This window comes from Maylandia zebra, linkage group LG14, assembly GCF_041146795.1.
Source record: "Maylandia zebra isolate NMK-2024a linkage group LG14, Mzebra_GT3a, whole genome shotgun sequence".
NCBI lineage: Eukaryota > Metazoa > Chordata > Actinopteri > Cichliformes > Cichlidae > Maylandia > Maylandia zebra.
Window position 1 is genome coordinate 35,674,710 of NC_135180.1, and position 23,019 is coordinate 35,697,728.

Consider the following 23,019-nt stretch of genomic DNA (forward strand, 5'->3'; position numbering starts at 1 on the left):
GACAGCTAAAGCCCAGCCAAAATTGGGTCATGCAACAAGAGAGCGACCTCAATCTACAACAGAATGGCTGAAAATCAAAAGAATGAAAGTGCTGGAGTTAGAGCTGCCACGATTAGTCGACTAGTCGCGATTACGTCGACTATCAAAATCGTCGACGACTGATTTAATAGTCGACGTGTTGTTTGAAGCTTTGTAAGATCCCAAAAGATGCAGGGATAAGTAGCAGGATTTAAGAGTGTAATCACGGACTGAAACAGAAGATGGCAGCACTGCATGTACGAGGATGCCAGCTGTCGTTAAACCCCGAAGAAGAAGAAGCTGTGTCCGGTGTCATAGCTGTGTCCAAATTCAGGAACCGCATCTTCCTGTGCCTGCATTTGTAGGCCGATTATGTTACAGCGACACGACGAAGACTGTCCAAATTCGAAGACTCCGACAAATGCGCCCTTCATTTCCCCAGATTTGAGGGATGGGTCGGGTGTATCCTTCGTGGCCCAACCTATCCCAGAATTCATAGCGCAGCCCTGCTCAGTTTCCAACAATGGCGGCAGCTAGTTAGTTTTAATATTACTCTTATTATTCTTTCTGGGTCACAAAATAAACGTTTAACAGATTTTCAAGCGAGAATGTAGCTGTGTAAACCTCAAATATCTGCTCAGTTTATCAAGACACCACATGTCTGTGAAGGTTCTCAGTCATCCAGGTCATCGTTGTTGCTAGAAGACGTTTCACCTCTCATCCGAGAAGCTTCTTCAGTTCTAAGGTCATATGGCGGAGAGTCCCAGATTTAGACGCCACATATTTTCAAAAGCGCTCCGACGTTTTCGGAGACGTCTGTTACCCACTAGCTCGATAGCTAGCCGGGGTTCAAGGCTCGAGAATATACTCCGGTGTCCTGTTATATTTTAGATAGCAAGGAGCAGAAGGCTGAGTTTATTAAACTCCACCGAAACAATCTGCAAATTTCATTAAAATTTAATAAACTACCATCTTGTCTTTATTTTTAGTTAGCACATACCTTAAACACTTAAAGCTGTAAGCTAATGATAGTTATATACGAGCAGATGCTGCTGGTGCAATAAGCTGTACGTTTTACGTCCAATGGATGATGATCTGATTAGTCGACTAATCGCAAAAATAATCGGCGACTACTCGACTATCAAAATAATAGTTTGTGGCAGCCCTAGCTGCAATGCTCCGGTCGAAGTCCAGACCTCAGCGACTGAAATGCTGCGGTGGGGCCTTCAGAGAGCCGTGCATAAATGAATGTCTGCAAACTTCAATGTCATGAAGCAAGTCTACTCAGTTTTTCATATGACTGCTGAAACATCCCAATTCTGTCTTATTTGTTGCATGACAAACTCAACCTATTTGTACTGTTAGAGCCTCTGTGTGTGTCGGCACCTGATGCCAGTATTAAAAACCTTGTGATGCAGATGTGTGAGTTTGACTTGGGCAGCTCAGGAGGAGAGCGTGCCGAAGGAAGGTTTATAAGTTTAAGTCCCCGTGCAGATCACTGGACCTCGAGCCAACACTGAGGTAACATCTCGATGTCGTCTCAACTTTCACACTTCGACATGAACACGAAGATTCACAAGAATTAAAAGATGATAAAAATCAAGCAAAAGTTTGAAGATTGAGGTAAATCTCTCACCTGGCTCCATCTTGATAACTTTGATAGCTGTCAGCTCTCCATTCTGCTTGTTCCGTGCCTGAAAACATAAAAAAGACAGATGATTTTATTTTTTATAATGTAGTGCATCAGTCAGTTATTAGATCTCAGCACTTTGGTGGGTTTCTTTTGCTTTTGTTGTTTTCTTGTGTGCCAGTAGAAGCGTAATTTGCATTTTTGCTGTCCAGATCAGTGGAGTGCAAGATACAGCCCACTGCACAAAGCTGTGGCATTAAACACTCACTCACACTCACACACACACTCACACACACACACTCACACAGACACACAGACATACGATGACCTTTAAAAGTGTGATCCCAGAAGGTGTCACTTCTCTTTGCGCACTTATTTATAAAAGAACTATAAAAAAATGCTCTCACACACACAAACATTTCCTCCGGGTTGAAGCTCATGCGCTACATTCTTACACACGGTAAAAGTCGTACCGAGAAATAAAAACGGCACAATTATTTTTGTCCAACCGCTGCGATCGCTAGGCGCATTGTTCCTTTGGCTGGCAGAGACGATTAAAGCTCTCTTACATGAGGGTGATCGCACACATCATGTGACATGAGACAAACAGCACCACCCAGAAAGTCTAGCCTTGTGAGTCTGATGAAGTCTAAAAAGAAACTGAGTGAGGTTTAATCGCTTCACAGCTTGAGTTGTGCGTCACAGTCACACACGCACACACAGACTTCACACGGTCAAGTAAAGTCAAGTGAAATTTACTCACAAGCACATTTAAAACCAACAAACTGGTGAAGAATGTGTAGTTTGGTGACTAAAATAAAATCACCAAAAAGGAACACAACAGATTTGTACGAAAGCAGTAAAAGCAAAGGTCTCAAAGGTCTTCAGTGCTGATGAGGACCTGATAGCAAAGACCAGTGTCAGGACCTCGGTACACACAGTATCAGCAGACCTCAGTGATCATGTGGGAGTATGAGGTTAAAATAAATGGGCAAAGACGGGCACGCCATTCTAACAATAACTTACTGATAAAAATAAACTCGCAAAAGCAGGTCGAACACTGTTACACGCTAAACGCAAAAACACGGTGAGGAAAGACGAAGGCCAACAAACCGTCTCGAACACGAGGCATCGAGGACGTCAATCATCAACGAATTAATGTTTCACAGCTGTCTCACGTTTTAAAGGTTTTTGTTATTTTTAGAGAATTTAACCAAAAGCAACACTAGGTGTTCATGTTGGTCATCTCCATGGTAACCAAATTTTAGATAGATATCATGTTTATCATCTTCTTCATTTTAACAGAGACTTTAAGACTTATGAAACATTTTTGGCTTAAATAAATCCTTGCATTTAGTACGGACTTACACAACTAGTTAACAGTTAAGCTTTAGCATTAACTGCACTAGAAACATCACCGAGTTATTTATACTGCATTAACTGTTGAGACTAATCACTAGTCAGAGCTGCAAGCCCGATATGTGTGAAGGGAAGTTGTACATAAGCGAGGCACCGAAAACTGCAGTTCCTGTAGGTGCTACTTTGGCTGGATGGTTCTTATATATCATACAGAACATAGAAACAACCTTTAACCCTGTCTGTGACATATTTTCCCGTAAAGGTTTCAAGAAAGGAAAAGGGACCACAAAAATGGTCACCTACAGCAGATCAGTTACAAAGGGGGAGCTTAGCAAGAGGCAAAAATCCACAAACAGATGCTGTAATACACAAGGAAACAAAAAACCCATGAGGGGTAACGCAAAGGAAGTAGGAAATGTGCAGAGACAAGGCGATGTGGGAGGGAAATGAGGGAAACAGGTGAGTGTGTATCACAGGAGCGTGATTAACTGACTGGAACAGGTGTGATAGAAAAACCGCGGGGAACACTAACTGTGACAGAAAAGACATCTGAAACCTGGCGAGGAGTAACCGATGAAGACCGTCACATTTAAGGCCCACTTATAGAACAAAATGACCGGGTTTGCATCAGAGGTTAGCGAGGGTGCTCTCTGTCTGCGCACCTTCGGAAAACCTGGAGACTATCAAACCACGTCTTTATTGATCTATGCTGAGGTGTGGAGACTCATCATTACGGGTACAGAGTGTCAAATGTTGTCTTCTTAATTAGACTTAATTATTCAGCAAACAAAGGAAACAAGCCCACAGCGCACGCTCACCTGGACGAGCGGCGGCGAGCAAAGATGGAGAAAAACACGGTGATCAGGTAGATAACTCAGGAGTAACTTCCTTTTTTCAGTGGTTACAGGCGCAGAGATGATTTTACACATATTGAACATCAAAGTTGAGATGTGACAGCTGCCCACACTCTCACTGCACTCAGAGGAAGAGAAACAGTCATAAGTGTAGTCGGTCAGCGAGGGCATGACAGCCTGCACACGTGTGACACGGAAAACTCCACTGCCTCAGAGAGGGAGGTTCAAAAAGCAACGACACGGTGACACATGGGTTTTTCAACCACTCCTCTGTCCGAGGTACAAAGTGTTCACAAAGTGATGTCAAAATGACGGCAGTTTAACCCCCTCCAACCATCCTCCGTCAGCCCGCGAGCACAGAGCTACACTAGCAGCACACTAACTGCCACGTTATGTCATCCGTGTCCTTCACACTCATCTTGCTACTGAGTCATTATAACAAAACCACTGTTTACAAAGCAGTTTGTGGCATTAGAACAACATCATTAGCATTTTAACAGCAGGCATGTTTAAGATGCTAATCAAATGAGAAGAACGCAAGAAGCCAAAACGGCGGCCACCTCCGCCTTGCTAGGCGCAAAATTCAATTTGTCGGAAAATTAACGCCATCGGCAAAAACAACGATGGAAGTCGACACTTTGCAGTTGGAGGTAAATTTAACGTTGGCGGTAGGCGGTCTGCGCCTCTGAGATTGATACTGAAATGGCACAGTGGAAAGTCTGGGTGTTGTAGTCGCAGTGGGAGGGTGGTCACAAACAACTGACGACTTCATTTGCATTAAGGGGTTTCCTTTTTTTAGCCATGACCGACCTATAAATCCATCCTTTCACAAACTCAAAAAGGTAAAAGAACGATCGCTGTGTCGAGTTTACCTGCTGAGATTAAACTGTGTACAGCAAATTTAACACACCGCATCACAGCGGAGACATTGTTGTCCCACCCCCGCGCCTCCAACGGCCAAACACTGACAACGGTTTAGGAGATCACTGAAGCACAAACTAAAGTTTAAATCTCAAACTGGAGTTAAACTAGAGCACAGGTAGTTATAATAATAATAATAAACTTTATTTATAAAGCACACTTAAAAACCAAGGGTATGCCAAGGTGCTTAACAAGTAAAATAGAGTATAGGAGGAGGATAATAGAAATAGGACCAAAGCAAGTACTAAATATGCAAGCAGATAACTGTCACTAATACATAGGAAAGCAACAGGTACAGAGCAAACAAGAATTTAAATGAGCATAAAAGTGCATGATATAAAATCATAAAAGAAATATTAACTAGAGGGAAAGGCAAGATTGAATAAGTGGGTTTTTAATCGTGATTTGAACAGTGCAATGGAATCAGATGCGCGGAGGTCGAGAGGAAGGGTATTCCACAGTACCGGGGCAGCCAGAGCAAACGCACGGTCACCCCGGGACTTCAGTCGAGATCTGGGTTGGGTCAGAAGTAGTTGAGTGGCAGATCTGAGTGTTCTAGCAGGAGTATGTGGTTTGAGAAGTTCACTAAGATAACTTGGCGCTAATTTATTAATAGTTTTGAAGGTAAGGAGTAATATTTTAAATTGAATACGGTACTTTATGGGCAGCCAATGCAGGCTAGCTAGGACAGGGGTAATATGGCAAAATTTCCTGGTACCAGTCAAAAGGTAGTTTTCAGGCGCTTGGGAAATCTTTCCTCAGAGTGGCGGTTGGAGAACTGTGAAGCTCCGAGGAGCAGCACCTACATCCTCATGGCATAAAAAATAAATAAAGACTCTTATTTTCACGGGCACAGCTTTGTCTAAGACAGCAAGCTCATGCATTTATTCTAAGAGACTGTGATAATGTGAGATGCTCGTGCAGCTCTGCTAACTTTGGCTCATGCTCCAGTTTTTTCTTTACTGCACTCCCTCTCAGCACCTTCGCTCCACATTTTTCTGCTGCACAGCCACATGTGATGACAGCTGCAGTTTTTTTCTGGTCACTTGACTATCTTGAGAATGTTTCTCTGAACAGTTAATCTCCTCGATCTCTGATAACCAGCCAGCCTCAGCCCTGACTGTTGAGTTTCTGTCGGGTTGGTGCAGTGGCGGTCCTCGATATCATCAAGCTCCACCGCCTTCACTGCAGCTGGCGAGGTTAGGCCTTTTGCTCTCCTGGTGGTTCCATCAGAGGCAGAGGTCCAGCCTGACCCCGGGGAGTCATGTGGACCTGGGCTGAGCTAGCTGCGGCTGCAGAGCAGAACACTACCTTCTTCGCCAGCTGCAATCTAAGGTGGCGTACACACAGGAAGACACCAGCAACCAGAGACCACAGAATGTCAATGAAATTCAGCGATATGCAACAACAACAGGCTTGTGACGCAAACCGGGTGGTCCTGAGTTAAGCTTTGAGGTGGATGACCAACCACCTGTTCTGAAAACAAAGCATGATGAGCTGCTGTCTTACAAGGTGGAGGAGAAAGTGTGCAAGCTGGCTTCTTTCTTCATTGAACATGTGCCACGAAATGAATCTAAACATTTGGGAAACCCTGCATCAGGTTCAAAGCAGGCAGCTGAGCTGATCTTTAGCTGAGTAACGAGTTACCCTGTGGTCTGTTCACATTTGCCTCTGATCAGATACAGCAGACCAGTATGTAGAAGAAAACAAAAACAGTACTGCTGAGAGAAGTTAGCATATTGTGCACTAAGACTGGAGACCTGCCCAAGGTGTTTCCACCTTCCAGACCTATGAGAGCTGGGAAACGCTCCAGCACCCAGAAAACCGAATTAAAATTGAATTAAAAAGACAAAAAGAGCGCAAACACAGTCAAGAGACTCCAGTTAGTGCAGGTGAAGCTACCAGACAATGGGAGGCTAGTAATGTTGGCAGATCTGCATGCTCCTCACTCTAAGCCTTATCAGATTAACTCCAGGACGGTTAACAAAAAACTTCAGTTGCTATAAAGGTGGAAACTAACCACAGACAGGTCCTGGACACATTTATTTCTACTGTAGAGATTTATATTTGAACGTGGGATTGACTGGTTTGGAACAAGCCTCAAGCTGCCATCAGAGGAAGTCCAGTTTGAGAGTTACTTTCAAAAAAATAAAATGGATTAGTTTAATTTGAATAGGCTTAAATCTGGCCCATCCTCCAGCTGGATAGCTGTTTTTACCGGACGCTCACTCTGCTGGGCTTCTCTGTGATCATTTCACAATATTGGTCATGTTTTGTTTTGGATGTGGTCTCTAACATGAAACTGTCATAAAAATCCCTCCACTGTGCATCACAGGGCCGATGTCCAAAACGGCAGCACTGAAACTGCATCGCTTGTGTACCTAAAGAGGCCGTGCAGAGCTTCGGTATCTGTCTGATGATGATTTGTGAGTTGCTTCTCGGAAAGTTTAGTCACTCTTATCGTTAGGGACGAGATAAAAACGTACCTGTGCGGTACCTTTTTGGACTATCTTACACAGCATTTCTGGGTAAAACTGAGCAATACAAAGCTTTCACTTCACAGTAGAGAGTTTCTAACTCGCTACTGAGAAAAGCAAAGGTCTGGTCGCACAATGGCTGAGCTTACACGAGCAGTACAGTCAAACAAAAGCAATCAGAGCCTGAAAGCTGAGGCAAGAAAAACAACAGCGACAATGGAAACTCCATTCAATCACTGTGTGAGAGAGACACACAGCAGAGGTCACTGAGAGGAAAGACACCCTGTGCAGTAAACAAACAAACACACAGAGGAAGCTGTGGACCTTCCACAGAAACATTTCCACTTTGAAGTGTGTGCCGCAGAGGGGTGTTTCCTCTCGCTGACCTCTGTGATGATGACACTCTAAGCATCATCATACTCTGCTTTCCTACAGTCTCGAGACAAGGAACGAGGTGAAGGGAAACAAGAACTCCGATTACACCTCACATGAGTCTGTTGTCCCTGAAAGCAGCCGGATATAAACCCAGCTGTAATCTTAACCATATCTTACTTAAACATATCTAACTTTGAGCAGCCCCATAACACCCAGCACAGACATAAATATATAAACACCTGCACTGGTTTTAAACATATTATTAGTCATACTCTGTCTTACGGCTAAAGATAAGAAATCTCTGTCAGTCTCATCTCTCCGTGCTTCCTCTCTGGTGTGTTTAGTGCACACAGACCGGATGGATGTGTCCGCATCTCATTCTTAAAACTAAAAAACACACCTGGCAGTTCTGAGAAGCGGTCAGAGAAGATGCTAAAGCTAAACTCGGGATTTTTGCACAACGGCGTGCGAATCATTTTGACCCGCTGTGTTGAGCTAATGGTCGATTTTGAGCAGCGATAATAGAGCAAACATGGCTGATGGCGGAGCTCTCTTATTCCACACGAGGCAGGACCAACGCCGCAGCGTCCGTAGTGCGTTGGCGCACATGCCAACGCGCTTTGAGCGTAGGCGGCCTCCTCCCTCTCACTTTCTCTCAGCAGGGCATACAACGACTACTGGCTCCTCGACGCAAAACGTCACACAGATCATTGCGAGGGATGGAAAAAGGAAGGGTGGAGGAGGGACGGAGCTGAAAAGCAAACACCAGCCAGAAACGAGGTCAGTCAAAAAGCACACGAGCTAAAACTCACACCTGTGTGTACGGTCGGAGCTCAAGCTCAGTCTTGAGACTTGAATATTTGAGCTACTTTAGTTCCTTTTGATGATTTTTTTAAATTTAGCGTAACCTCGTGGTTATTTATGCCTCGACCTAAACATTTTGATACAGTCTGATTGGTGAAGCTCTTAAAAACTCAGAGGTCATCTGTAATCTGAATAAATTTAATCCCAGACTGGGATATACCACTGGGATATACTGTGATGTTTTAAAAAGGATTACTGGTGACATGTGCATGATGCAGACAATATCTTAAATAATTGTTCTTTTGTAGATTTATGGACACAGACTATAAAATCAACAGTAGAAGAACTTCAGGGAAACAAATCATCTGCATAGGGGTTTTCACAGTTTTTGTATAATGTGTCCAGGTACGGCATAAAGGTGTGTTTGAAATATACGGAATGTGGAGATTTGGTCTAACTTAAGGTAGATCATGTTCTCTACTCCTCAGACGGTCTATGGTTCGATCCCCTGATCCTCCAGCCTGCATGTCGGCCAACACACCGTCCCTGATGCATCCATCAGCTCATGAGTGTAAAAAGACGAGAAGCACTTAAAGTGTATTTTGGTTCTTCTAGACAAGCAGCAGCATTTTGAACTTTGTTCCGTCACTCACTGCAGATGAGTCATTGTGGGGGAATATGCATTTCTAAGTCTTTTTCAGAATACAATGATGCCTCCAGATTAGGTCAGAAAGGACTTTTGCAATACTTCAGTCTCCTGAAAATATCCTCTTTTTCTTCCAGTATGGCAGCAAGCTCAACGTTCAGACACGAGAAACACAAGAAAGCCTGAAGCTGATCATTTATCATCTTATTTTGATGTAGGTCAGTTATCAAATAAGCCAAACACACACACCCACACACACACACACGTGCAGGTATTTGGCATAATTTGTCTGAATTTCTCAGCGTCATAAAAATGATCTCTCTTCCTCTTTTTGGGGTTAAAGATAAATCCAAGCCAACCAAAAATTCAAGCACATTTCATTGTAAAGCACACACCGACACACACACACACACAGACAAAACCACACTGTTTCTGACACAGTTAACTTGGCTCTGCAGGCAGATTTTGTATGTAGTCTGCTGCTCGTTTGTCTCACTTCTTCTTTTTGTGCCTGAGGTTGCACACACACCAGGTGCAGCCCGCAGCTTCCCGCAGCTTCTGTGAGGCTATGAGCATGAAACTAGAGTTGCAAGATGTTGAATAGCAACCCTAAAGTGCAGCTTAGTAGCACAAGCCACATCAGATAAGGAGACTCGGGGTTTTTACTGTAAGAGGAGGAAGATCCTGACATGATGAGGTGCAAACCTGCAGCCAGCTCAGTTAACTTTGAGTCACTTCCCAAGCCAGAGAAAACCAAGCAAAACCAAGTCTCAGCAAAGTTTCTCCTCCGCTGTGCAGGAAACATCACTGCAACAGAAGACTGATTTTTAACTTAAATGCATGGGAAGGAAATAGTTTTTAGTCACCAGCTACAGAGGGAAATGATTTGAATTTCAAGAGCAGCTTTAAAGTCCCTACGATGGAGTGAGAGTACAAACGCTGAAAGGAGGTGACCACCTAAGAGTAAAACCAACACATCAGATCATATCTGCACACAAAGAGGGTTTGTTTTTATACTTAACAATGCTCAGAACACCTCAGCACCGAGAGTGGTCAGTAAAGGCACGTCACATCCATCCAGGGCTATGTCAAGGTATCTCAAACTGAGGGGCAGGGCCCACCGGTGGGTCACAGAGTCACTGCAGAGGGGTGTGAATGACCAGGGGGGAAATATGAGGTGCTTTTTGCAGGAAAATTAAACAAATAGGAGTTTGCTCATAACACAGTGCTGACACTTATTTCACCAAAATGTCACTTGGTGACAGTGATTACACTTTTGTCAACTTCTGAAGGAAAAAGCTGAATCACTGCGTCATTCAACATTTAATCCACACTCCTATCATCATATTCATGCCCTAAATGTGGATGAGTCAACAAAGGTGATAAAATAAAGGTTATGCCATTAGAGGTGATAAACTTAAATGTCAACAGTCGCTCACATTTTGAAAAATAAGAGACTTTCAGAAATGTTAGGTTTCACTCAACCTTTAGGCTCATACTACAAACAGGACAGTAAAAGACAAAGAGAGGCTGGTGGAAAGTGAAGGAGTGAGTAAAATTATAGAAAATGTCTCCAACGAGAGCTTTAATAAGAGAAAATTCGCTGTTTGCGACTGACAGCCGTCTATTTCTGAAACTAAAAGTGTTGAATGAAACCTGAAAAAGTCACAGTCACGTGACCACAGTGAGCGGTATCACACTTCAAAGGATTTTTCCACTAAACAAGTCACATATATATATTAAAAAAATGTGTGTGTGTATATATATATATATATATATATATATATATATATATATATATATATATATATATATATATATATATATATATAACAGAACTTCATAGACACTCACATTACTAAAAACAAAAAACATCCGCTACATTACCACAAACTCTTGCACTGTGCAGATCTCCAGATGATGACTGCTGCTGATTTTCATGCTCTTCCAGGTAACTGCCAGGTTTTATTTAAACCACGTGATGATCCCATCTTTCCATCAGGCCATCAGCATGTTGGTTTATCATCATCATCTTTATTTATGAGAGGATGTTTAAGACTAAATACTTATAAAGCTAACTGCATCAACATCAGCTTCAGCTTCATTTGGGTTTCTTGGTCCTAAGCGTTAGCAGCGATGACAATGAGTTTGCAATTTAAGTAACTTTTGGATTAGCTTAAGTAGACTGGCTTTAACAGCTGGAGCTGAAATTTAGTTCGCCTTAAATCAGATCCTTTAAAGAGTTTTGAGGACATGAAGTATGCTTTCATGTCTGCTTATAACAGGACCTGGCTAAAGCAGCTACTGTAAGCTCAGGTATGGACCAGTCTGTGTCTCCAACAAACTGGTGATGGTGGCACAAGAGTGTCCCCCCCCACATGCTCCCATCTTAGAAAGCCAAATTTACAGCATTAAAGAGCATATTTATGTATTTATAACATCCATCTGGATACTGGAGTTTGGGGAATGGTCTGTGCCTGCTAACTGGAGTCCTTTAACTGTGTTTTAAGTGCCTTTTAGAACATTTTAACCCTTGTATGGTGTTCGGGTCTGTGAGACCCGTGTTCAGTTTTTTTCAAAAGAAAAATTAAACAATTAATTATTTTTTCACGTGTAAATGTGTTGTCTTTCCACTCACTCCACTTGATTATAACTGATTTATTTATAACATTTTATATAAAAGAAAAACGAGAAGCACATTAATTCATAAATGTGATCTAACAAAGGTAAAGGGAAAAAATTAACCATGTTTGCTGTTCATATGTCTTGTAATTGGGATGAAGTAAACATCTGTTGAGTAATTTAACATAAAATTGTTTGATAGTGTTAATTTGGAAAGCCAAAACTCTAGCGGGTCCACCAGACCCATGAACACTGGCTGAGTAACAAAAATACGAACACCACACAAGGGTTAATTATGAAATTAGATCATTACTAACAAAACTCCAAGAAATTTCTTCTTTAGTTTTTAGCATGGAACATGTTACTTAGTGCTGATTATACGGGACGTGTCTCCACCTATGCAGCCATACAGTGATGCTAACCAAAATATGCTACCTTTAGCTAAAGACTTTGCACTCCAGGTATTTGAGTCAACATGAAAACCTCAGCAGCCAAAATGCTCCCACTGAGGCTTCAACATGTGGACTCTAAAAACCATCAGCTGCGTCTATCCTTCGTATACAGTTCCTGTTCTTAATTGAAAAGCCGGGACATCCCAACGACAGCACGATGCCCACAACAAGCTGCGACTCTGAGCTTCAAAGCAGCCGCATCGTAAACCTGTAACTGCAGACACGCAAACATGTGAAAATAGCATCTTCAGGCTGAAGCAACATATCACACGTGTAATATATGTGCACACGCTCAGCATTACATGTGGAGATTCGGCAGGAATATAAAAGAGTTCTGCTGTGCTTTTAAGGTTTTACGTGTAATTGTAACACGTGTGTACGATGATTTTGCTTTCAGCGATTTCATTGAATTAACCCCTCAACACTCCCTCTGTTCAGCTTCTTAAGTGATCATCTTACAGCACAAAGTCTCACAATCTAGCGTCTGTGAATGACTTAACATGCAAATATAACAACAGCGGCAGCGACAGTAGCTTCTTAGTAAATATCTTCTCTTTCTTGTTGCCTGTAAGGAAGTTATTTATACACACGTGGGCATGCAGCCAATTTAGAAGCTAGGCACTTCCTCATCTCAAAACGAAAATGAGTTCTTCATTCAATGAAATCTGCTCATAACATAAAACACTCGGATAAACTTTGCTACAGAAAATGCTCTGACGGGAATATCGGCTGTGCAGTGTTGTCCTACAGGTTTGACAAACACAGAAAGAAGGTTTAAGAAATGTCTCAGCAGGAAAAAATGTGGACCGGGAGCATGCCACCGGATCAGCATCATTCACGCTATCTATCAAACATAAAATGGAGTTTCCGACTGGCTGCCAACAAAGCTTGCTACCCAAACAACAAAGCCAGATAACTCTGGAACTTCCAAAAAAAGGAGTCCAGAACCAGCGGACAATGTCACGCTGGCTACAGCCATCTTTTATATACAGTCTGTGATCTACACCAGTTTATATAGGCCACAGGATGATGTGACAACCATCATCGAAATGAAAAATGATCATTTATGAATTTACCGTATGAGTACTCTGGGCCCAGCTGACTTATCTTAGACGACGCTGGCTGATGCTAACACGGTGTTTGAGAGGAACTTGGCGCTGCATCTGAACCACAGGCAGCAGAGGCTGCACGCAGGACTGCGTGAACATCTCTACACATCCGATGAAGACGAGGTATGTGCCAGTACAGAGGTGACCCTGTGCAGGTGTCACAGGAGCTCGTGTTGCAAATGAGCTGTCAAAAGTGCCTCCGCCTGATGAGAACACACAAAGCCGACTGCTGGCATGTGAGACAATGAAGAAGCTATTTGAGGAAGAACTGAATGCAGATTATGTGCTTTTCAAATCAGGCTCAGTCTTTGAACGCCTGGGGTACAAAGCGTTTGAAAAATCAGATACTTACCCCCTAAAGAGATTTTATGGGGTAAAAAGTGTTTAATGCCCACAGAAAGTCGTGCAGCTTACGTGCCGAAATCAATATAAGACACATGAACTAATAGGAAATGATCTACAACACAACTTGGCCTTATCAGCTGCGGTCGACACAGCCTTTCTTCTCTATCTCTACATCAGATGCACCTACTCTTACTCCTGAGGATGAGGAACTGTCTGATATGAAAGCAGGTATATGTTTCTTCCTGTGAATGTCCCTCCCTGTACAACATGAGGCTAAGACGCTGTACAGTTCCCATAATGGTCCTCTCTCTCTCTCTCACACACACATGGACAAACAGGCATAACTTAAAGTCCTACTTTTTCACCACTGCTGATGGTGCAAAAACAGTCGCTGCTTGCAGTATGACCTCCATTAGGCTGTGCAACAACGCGTAGCTGAAACCATGTGATCGAGCATGTGTGTGGGTGTGATCATATCTGTGCATGGGTGTTTTTGTGTGAGCGTGTGTCCACATGTGAAGGAAGGGCAATTATGCAAATATCTCCCTCCCTGTAAAACAGAACAAGGTCACAGAACTGACCTGTTTAGAGGAAGTGTGCTCACTCTACAGATAAACTGCTTTGCATAGGTTACAGTTTTACAGCGCATGGCATGAACTGCTGAACAGCTCGACTCTGAAATGCTCCATATCCACCAAAACTGGCACATGAAAAAAAACAGTCCACACATGGGCTGAAGCAGGTGGCCGAGAGCGACTCTGAGAAACTCTGAAGCCTCAACTTACCTTCTGTAAAGCGTATCCGTGCAGGATGTTGCTAATGTGCCATATTTTAATATAGATTTTGTTTAAAAAACAAAAAAAAACATGCATCACAGCTTAAATACTTCAAAGAGCTCATACTCATGGAGGCACAGATAAATACAAGCCAGTGTAGGTGGAGCAAGAGATCATTATCTAAAGAAATAAAACTAAAAACTCACAATAACATTTGAACTCCAAGGACCCACAAAGTCATTAAAGTCTTTTTTTTATATCGCTTACAAAAGCAACACGATGCACAGTGACCAAAATGATCTGCATCCTCTTCACTCTAATCACCGACGAGCTCGCAATGGTCCATCACCGTGACAACCTCAGATGATTTTATAACTCAGCATTTGCAGAGCTAAGTATCTCCAATGAGATAGACGGATGAGATAGCTAAATGCTTATTTTTCTCTTTTTGTGCACCTCAGCAAACCACAGCACACGATAATCAAAGACAGTGAAGAAAGTTTCTTGGTTGGAGTTGGGGGATGGATTAAAAAGTCCAAAAGCTGAAAACCCCAGAGTCCCGATCTCGACAGATTTAAATGTCACAGTAAGCTGTCTGCACTGGCACTAAGTGTTGGTGGTAAACGTTCTGCAAATCAGAGCTGTGTAAACACAATCTGTGGGTTCAGACAAACATAACTTGTTGCTAACAGATTAACTCAAATCAGCCTTTAAGAAGCTCTGTCTGGCTTCAAATTCTCATAAATGAGTCGCTTGTTGTTCCGAGCGCTGAATGGAGCTTTGCTGTTCTGTGACTTACACTGAGCAGTACAAAAGAAGGCGCATAGTCCACTCAGATCACTCTATCACTCATGTGAGCCGTCACTGGAGAGACTTAGGTAACTTTTCCATCTCAGGTGTGACCTGAGGAAAGTCCCAGACAATCCTTGGTAACACATGCACCTACACAGGAGCCCGCGTGTTCATTCAAAGCACGGAATTACACCGAAGGAAGTCAAAATTCACTCAAAATGTATCCATTTTTTAAAAACCCGCACTTAATCACATCCATATATGTGTAGACGGACGCCTGTGAAGTCGACACAGTTGCAAGAAATGTATGAAAGGCTTGCTCTGTGAACGCGGCTCCATCCGCTGTGACATTTGACAATGTTTATAACACACCTATGATAGCATACAAAAGAGCAATTAGATGAGTATGTACGTTTTTGCATGATTCCCTGATTACAGACTCCTTCTTCACCTTCCTACACTCGTATTCTGAGTGTATTTTTTGCCACAGAGAGATAAAACACATGTATCAAAGTTAAAAGATGATATTTACTGATAGCACAATTATTTTTACTGTCATTCAAATTTTCTGCAGCTTTGGTGTCGTTATCGGGAAATTTCTTTTGCCACAATAATCCTGCGGTGAAAGCTGATATAATGCCAACTCTAAATACCGCCCAACTCGTTAACATACGAGTTGGGCGACAAACGACTCAGACATAATTAGCGATCAGAAGCAGACGTACTACACTGGCAACGCGTTTGGCTCTCATTTCCTGCCACTTTTAATCAGGTTGATTTTTTAAGCCTAATCTAAACAAATGAAACTGAATATTTTGTGATACTTGCTGGGCCGTCGGGCTTGTAATCCGCTGGTTTAAACCCTGGCTGCTGAGATCAAATTAACAACTACTTGTGGACCATTTGTGCTCTAGAATCAGAGTCCTGGGCCTCAACCACAACAACTCTGAATGCTGCAGCTGGTTTCTCAAATACAAGTCTCGCTGCTGTTTTTATTTCTGGAGTGCAGCTGTGGCAGGAACCACTCCTCTTTCTGTAACCTTACACTGCAAATAAAAACAGCTCAAATGATCTGTGGATTCCTTCGAAAAACAGGAAGGATTGCTTTTGGAACGCCAGGTGACATCACATGCAAAACTACATGAAATTGCAAGTGACGGAGTAACAACACAAGTTCCACTGAGAGAAAGAGGATGAGATGTTTAACCTGAACATTTCTTTAAACTGAACCTTTACAGCAACATTCAAGGCCAAAGCCTGTTAACCAACTTCTCCCCACTGTGTGAAAATATGGGTTTAACCCTGCGAAACCTTCACTGCTGCTCAGAAATGGGAATGAACTCTGCCACAGGCGAAGAAGAATCAACATAAAACCAAATATTTCAGATGATGTATTATTGAAGCTTGGCTTTGTGGTTGGAGAAACCGTGATATTGTTTACCTTAAATATCAAGCCACAAACTGAAAATGTGTGGTGTGTGTGTGCAGGAATATACAATGTACCATATTAAGTTCAGACCTCACCTTCCTGCTCCTGCTTCAGGTTAAAGTCTGACTTAAATGACTTAAAATGAGACTTTTTAAGGACAGACTTTTAAACATAGGGAGAAACTTCAACTACAACTCAGAGGTGTGATTGTGTAGACGCCCCGTCAGAGTCGAGGATGATGTTAGAGTGCACTTGAAGCACCTGAAGCACCTGAAACACCTTTTAGTAGCTCTGAAAGCTTGAGCCCCGTTTGTTGGCGTTTGATGACATCAGTGCTCGAAAAGAGGATCTTTAACTCTGGAATTCGTGGTACTTGTACTACAATTCAGAGTTTACACTAACTTCTCTATTAGATGGAGTAAAACTGCCAAAAAAATAGTTATCGACAAGAATACTTTCACTTCTTGTAAAACCACTTCCTCCAGCACAATAGAAGATGCACTTAAGTTGTGATTGCAGTAAACCATTGAAACTAAATTCCATCACACCTATGTTCTTCTAAACTCACAGAGAAGACGTTCACAGCGAGCAAAGCACCGCGTGCTCAGCCTGAGATCCCCTCCACCCCCCTTTTTTTGCTGCTGTACATTAAAGTGCAGGGACGGGAAGCGGAGAAGTGAGCGACTTGTAAAACAGGCAGAAGTAAGACATGCTTGACTTGAGATGCGAGAAGCCAGTGGAGCAAAAACCTCCTTTAGACTCAGCTTTACATTTTCCACTTCTTTCTTCAAACAGTTTAAAGATACTCATGATCTCTTGAAAGGTGAAAGGTTTCTTAAAATACAAGTAAGAATTGAATAAACCTGATTTAAGCGAACATGTACATGTAGCGGCAGTACAAAGCAGCTGACCTTGTAAACCTCCCCGTAGGTTCCTCCTCCGACTCTCAGCAGGATCTCAAAATCGTCCTGAGGGTTCTTGGTGGAGATATCCAGAGCTGCCCTCTGATGGAAATCCATTTTGCTGTTCGATGTCACTAAAAATCCTCCTCAGACATGTCACACAGTCTGTCTCACACACTCACACACACACAGCAGCATCTACATAGAAACCTGAGAAGCGAAGAAGACGCGAGCTGCTGAGGAAAGGCGCTCGGACTCTCTCTTTGTCTGACTTGTCACTCAGCTGCTGCCACACACACTCACACACCTTCCTGTTTCTCTTTCTTAGCCTGCTGTCGGTCCTCCCTGCCTCTGTCACTCCCTCCTTCCTCTCATCTCTCTCAGACTATTTTTTTCTCAGCTCATTTGCATAATCCAATTTATTTCCTGTTACTTGTATCGTGCATGTGTGAGAGAGAGAGAGACTTTCAGAGACAGCTTTACAAAGATCTGTGTGAGTGTGTGCGTTTGTGTGTGTGTGTGTGTGTGTGTGCGCGCGCGCACATGAGAACCTGCTTCTGCATGTGTGTGGCTTGTAGCTGATTAATTGCAGTTGAGTTGGTTGGGGTTTTCAGAGCGAGTTTCAGTCTCAGGTTCACGCCTACTGAAGTGTGTGTGTGTGTGTGTGTGTGTGTGTGTGTGTGTGTGTGTGTGTGTGTGTGTGTGTGTGTGTGTGTGTGTGTGTTGCTCTGCAAGAAAAGTCACTCTTGCTAGGAGCTCCCTGTCAGCTTCCTGTTCATATCCTGTTCAAATAAAGGGGTACAACATCCTGTTAACAACTAAAAAAATCATTTTAATTCTTAATTTTTTACAATCACCAGAATCCACGGGATTCAAATTCGTCTTTTTTTTAAACCATTAGAGCATTTTTAGTGAGAGGTGTAAGAGATATAATTGGAATGAATGATGTGGTTTCATCATGGTTGCTGGTGCTTATCTGCAGCACCTTAACGCACCGCAGCAATGGCACAAAATGAACCTGAGAGAGAAGGAGGGCATTAAACAACTACTTTGCTGTTTGTTTAAATGTCTGACTAGTGAAAAAAATAACTAATTAATCCAGTATTCAAAAATTAAGAAACAGTAAAAACTGGGCACAGTCTAATGGAAACCAGTAATCGCATGCTTCCATGGGCAGGCCTTATTTTAAATGTGGCTGACACTGAGTGTGGCTAACTTTAGCGGTGCTAGCAGCATGTTAGCATTGACAATCACGAGCAGCACAGTGTAGCTTTGCGTGGATGAGCGGTTAAATGTTTAAATGTTTAACCACCATGGTCTTTTTTGTAGGTCACAGTCCTCCAGAGCTGAGGCTTTACTTTACCTGTTTACATCTTCCTGCCATGGAGTGACAGAGAGCGCTAACCTCTCCGAAACAGCAGACCTGGTGAAGACTAGTGAGAGCAGCGCCGGTTAATCATCCAGTCAACTTAGCCACACATGCCTTGTTAAACAACTGCACCTTTTTTTTAAACAGCTGCCAATTAAAAAGTCAAGAATTGGAGGAAACGGGGACGAGTCATCTATTTGGTACCATGAAGGTCTTAACCCATTTACCTCCATCACATCCACCACATCCACCCATCCACTTATCCAGTTCAGGGTCACAAGTGGGGGGAACCCGAAGTCAACCCCTGTTGACTTGCTGTTGGAGGGCTGAGACATAGAGACAAATACCTAGTAACACTCACATTAACATCTAAGGTCACCAGTTAACCTAACCTCATGCTTGTTTGTGGGAGGAAGCTGGAGTGATCGGAGATACCTGAAGCAAACGCCATAGAAAGGCCACAAACTGGATTCAAACCCAGGACCGGCAGGCTGTATGTAAGAGATGGATGTAGCATCACGATGTCACCCACTGGTTTGTGAAGTGCTGCTTTTCAAGCTTCGAGCTGAGTGTTTTTAATGCAGCCATTGGGTGAAAAAGTGGTTAGCCTTACATTTTGCTCATAAAACTTCAGCCTTCTGCTAATTCCTCTTACTCTTCAAATTGAGCTTTATTTAATGTTTCAACCCATTTTGTCAAGAAGAAGATAACTGAAGTTGCCAAACGTAAGTCTACCCCACGAAATTTACTATCTGGGGCTCTTTGGGGCCTCATTCATCCCTGGACTGCCTCATGAGCGCCCCCTAAGGATCTGGAAGTCCACAGAGCCAGAGCTTCACGTTCTCTGCTATCGTTTTCGTTTCCTGGAACTTGTTAGCTCCGTCTTCCTAATGATATCACATATTTTTTTTATTGTGCCCTTACCCTCATACTTCCCAGTTACCCTCAGTTTAGTTCTCAGTCAGCTCAATTTCTAGCCCAACTTGACCTCTGAGTTTTTGGATAGTTCAGGGGTTATCTGTGTGCACGCGTGCACGCGTGTGTAATCTTACCAGATTTTTTAGCCTGATTGTACCCGCTCCTTGTCCCCTGTGTGCCTTCCCTTTAGTTTTTATGTGCATGAGCACATAAAGCTGTGGGGGGGTTTTTGGATTTCACCACAGCTTCTTGCATTTGTGTCCTCCTCTCTGTACTGACTCGTTACACGGTAAACACACAAAAATATCTTGCAGTCATGAAAACAGGAAACATGCTAATTAGATTTTATCCATTGCTTCCTATTTCACACTATTTTTTTCTGCATTTGCTGCAAACGGTTGTTGTTGCAGGATATTTAAAGTTTCGTCACCTTCTTTTAAATCAAGAGACCTGCACACAGATGCGACACCCCTCATGCAGGACCCTGCTTGGAGAAGCACCGATCTAAAGCGAGCCGCCATCATCAGAAGCTACTATTTAGATTTAAAAGAAAACAAAGCAGCTCAGCACGTGTTAGTCGTTAAAAGGTTAATCAAAACAGCAAATCTGAAAGACAGACAACATCTGTCTTGCCATCGTATAACGATACCATCTTCATCTTTTGACATTTATTCCCCCTCCTTCCTCAGCTCAGCAGACGACCCAGCGGCCTGCCCACACTCTCGTTTCAGCACCCACATGTGACAGACTCAGCAGAGGCCAGTTAACCTCAACTAACTGCCTCAACCTCAACTGAGCCTTAGGAGCAGGACTGACGGGGTTACTGATAAAGCTGAGGTTACTGATCAAAATAAGAATATTAGACTCCTTTAAGAGCTCAGGTGCTCAAGTGATCAAAAATGTCACATTCTCAGTTTTACTTCAAATGTCTGAACGGTTTAATAATAAGGTCCAAAATCCAAACATGTGCAATAAACCCCAGAACTTGGGACTTCTGGTTGTTGTTGTTTTGAGTCAGTATGTGTGTATTTATGGCTCCTCTCTCCTCTTTGTCATTGCTGCATCATCTGGTTTGCTCCTGTTAGGACGTCTTCATCAAACCCCGCATGTTCTTCACGTCCTCTGACCGTTCTTCAAATTATTTTTAGATATTCTTAGATTTGTTGAATGTGCTGCCTCATGCTTATTAATTAGAAAATCAATTTAATAAGCTATGTTTCAAAATGTTATGTCATTTCAACAAAGTTCCAGGTGTACTAGCATAAACACAGACTATCACTGGGCTTCATCACAAAGACGCATCAACATATCCTGACATTTACCTGCTGCAACAGGCGCGAGTCTGACATGACACATGTTGCTCAGAACCAGACGTGTTAATACGTCGTTGTCGAAAGTCAAAGAGCAGCTGAAATAACAGCCATGTTTCTGCAGTTACTGAGACGGCGAACGGCGTAAATAAGTTAAGGAAACGCCCACGTAAGGTCATCCCAGCGAACATTCGTCCTTCATGCGATCAGTGCTGAAACCATCTGAAAATTTCAGAATTAGTGATGAGCCAGCGATTCCTCAGACTAACACACGGTTTGTTGAGATCTCAAGTCAAGTCAAGCAGCTTTACTGCCATTTCAACCATGCGCAGTGGTCCAGCACACAGTGAAACAAAACAACCTTCCTCCAAGATCATGGTGCTACATGTGACAGACGATCAACACAGGGCTACATAAAGTGCAAGTGTGCAAGAATTGCAACAAGAAAAACCAAAGACAGTGCAACAGCCGACAGAACAGAACGATACAGTGCAACAGAAATGTGCAAAAGACTGTGCAAAAACTAACTCGGTGTGTGTGTGTGTGTGTGTGTGTGTGTGTGTGTGTGTGTGTGTGTGTGTGTGTGTGTGTGTGTGTGTGTGTGTGAGATTCTGCAGATAAATGCTTGCTAGTGATGTGTATGAATCGATGTGTGTGTGTTTCAGTCCAGTCACTGAGTGTTCAGGAAGGGCCCTGCTGCTCCGGTACCTCACTGCCAGAAGGCAGCAGGTTGAGGAGTGTGTGTGGGGTGTGTGGGGTCCTCGCCAACGCCGGTGGCTTTGTGGATGCAGCCGGTGCGATAAGTGTCTGTGATGGAGGCACGAGAGGCTCCAATGATCTTCTCAGCTGTTCGCACTACTTGTTTATCCTACTCCTGGATGGACTCGTGGTGCTGCTCAACCAAACGGTATGGAGGTGCTAAAAAAGAATCATTCCTCAGCTTGCAGAGCTGCGCGGCTGTTATTTCAAATGTTGCTGAAAGTTGAGCACACTAAAGAGTAACAATGATCTGTTTCTGTATTTCCAAAGTTTCTGTAAATGAACGATTAACAGCTTAGGTGTTGGGGATGAAAATAACCTGAAAGTTTCTTTTGTCACATTTCTGAGTTTCTATTGAATCATTTCCTGTTTTATTTTGTATTATTAGTCACTTTAATCTCAGGTTTATTTCCTGTCTTTCGTTGTATTTTTCCTTTAGTACTTAAAACTATTCAGGTTCACTTGTTTTTTTGTCACTCCTGTTTCCAATTAGACTCTCAGTATATACACTCACCTGCCACTATATTAGGGATGCCTGGGTAATACCACGTTGGGCCCTTTTTTGTCCCTTGATTCTTTCCTTAATTTGACAAAGTGCTGGAAACTTATTCATGAGCTGCACAATGATGCAAACCTCCTGTTAAAACATGCCAGCAGTGCCCTACTGGACTGAGATCACTCAGTGCAGACTGTGGTGACTGTGGAGGCTGTTTGACCAGTATAATGACCAACAAACCAGTTTGATCTTTGAATATGAAAATAAGCTTGAATGACAACCAATGAGAAGTTAAAGAAAACAGAAATACGGTGAAGCACAAGGTGCAGCTAATGAGGGCGGGTCCATCAATCACAAAGGAGGGAAAACACAGGACAACTTAACTAACCAAAATAAACAGGAAGTGAGTAACACAGACACAAAGCACCCAAACATGAAAAAAAACCCCTCAAATTCTAAACAGGACCTGACATCACGGCATAAAAAGGGACCAGACGGATTATTTTTGACGGTCCAAAAACCAAAAGGCGGAACATCTACTTAAGTTGAGCCTCGTCTTCTCTGAAACAGTGAGCATGTGGGTGGGTGGGAGGTTTGGGGAGCTGCTCACTCATGCAGTGAACACAGCAGAGACAGAAGATGGTGGGGGAGGACGA

General features: G+C 42.9%; 1 protein-coding gene across 2 annotated transcripts in view; it reads right to left on the reverse strand.

Moving 5' to 3' along the window:
• The window catches only part of map4k1 (mitogen-activated protein kinase kinase kinase kinase 1), a 51,301-nt gene that overhangs the window by 25,519 nt on the left and 2,763 nt on the right, over positions 1 to 23,019 (reverse strand). The window contains exons 1-2 of one of the 2 annotated variants that reach the window (XM_004569642.3): positions 17,521 to 17,821; positions 1,655 to 1,712 (exon numbers count right to left, since the gene is read on the reverse strand). In XM_004569642.3, coding sequence (XP_004569699.1) covers positions 1,655 to 1,712; positions 17,521 to 17,628 — 166 coding nt within the window. In that variant the 5' untranslated portion in view covers positions 17,629 to 17,821. Of the gene's footprint in view, positions 1 to 1,654; positions 1,713 to 17,520; positions 17,822 to 23,019 lie in introns of those variants that run through there. The other variant, XM_076873443.1, reaches the window with a different exon arrangement.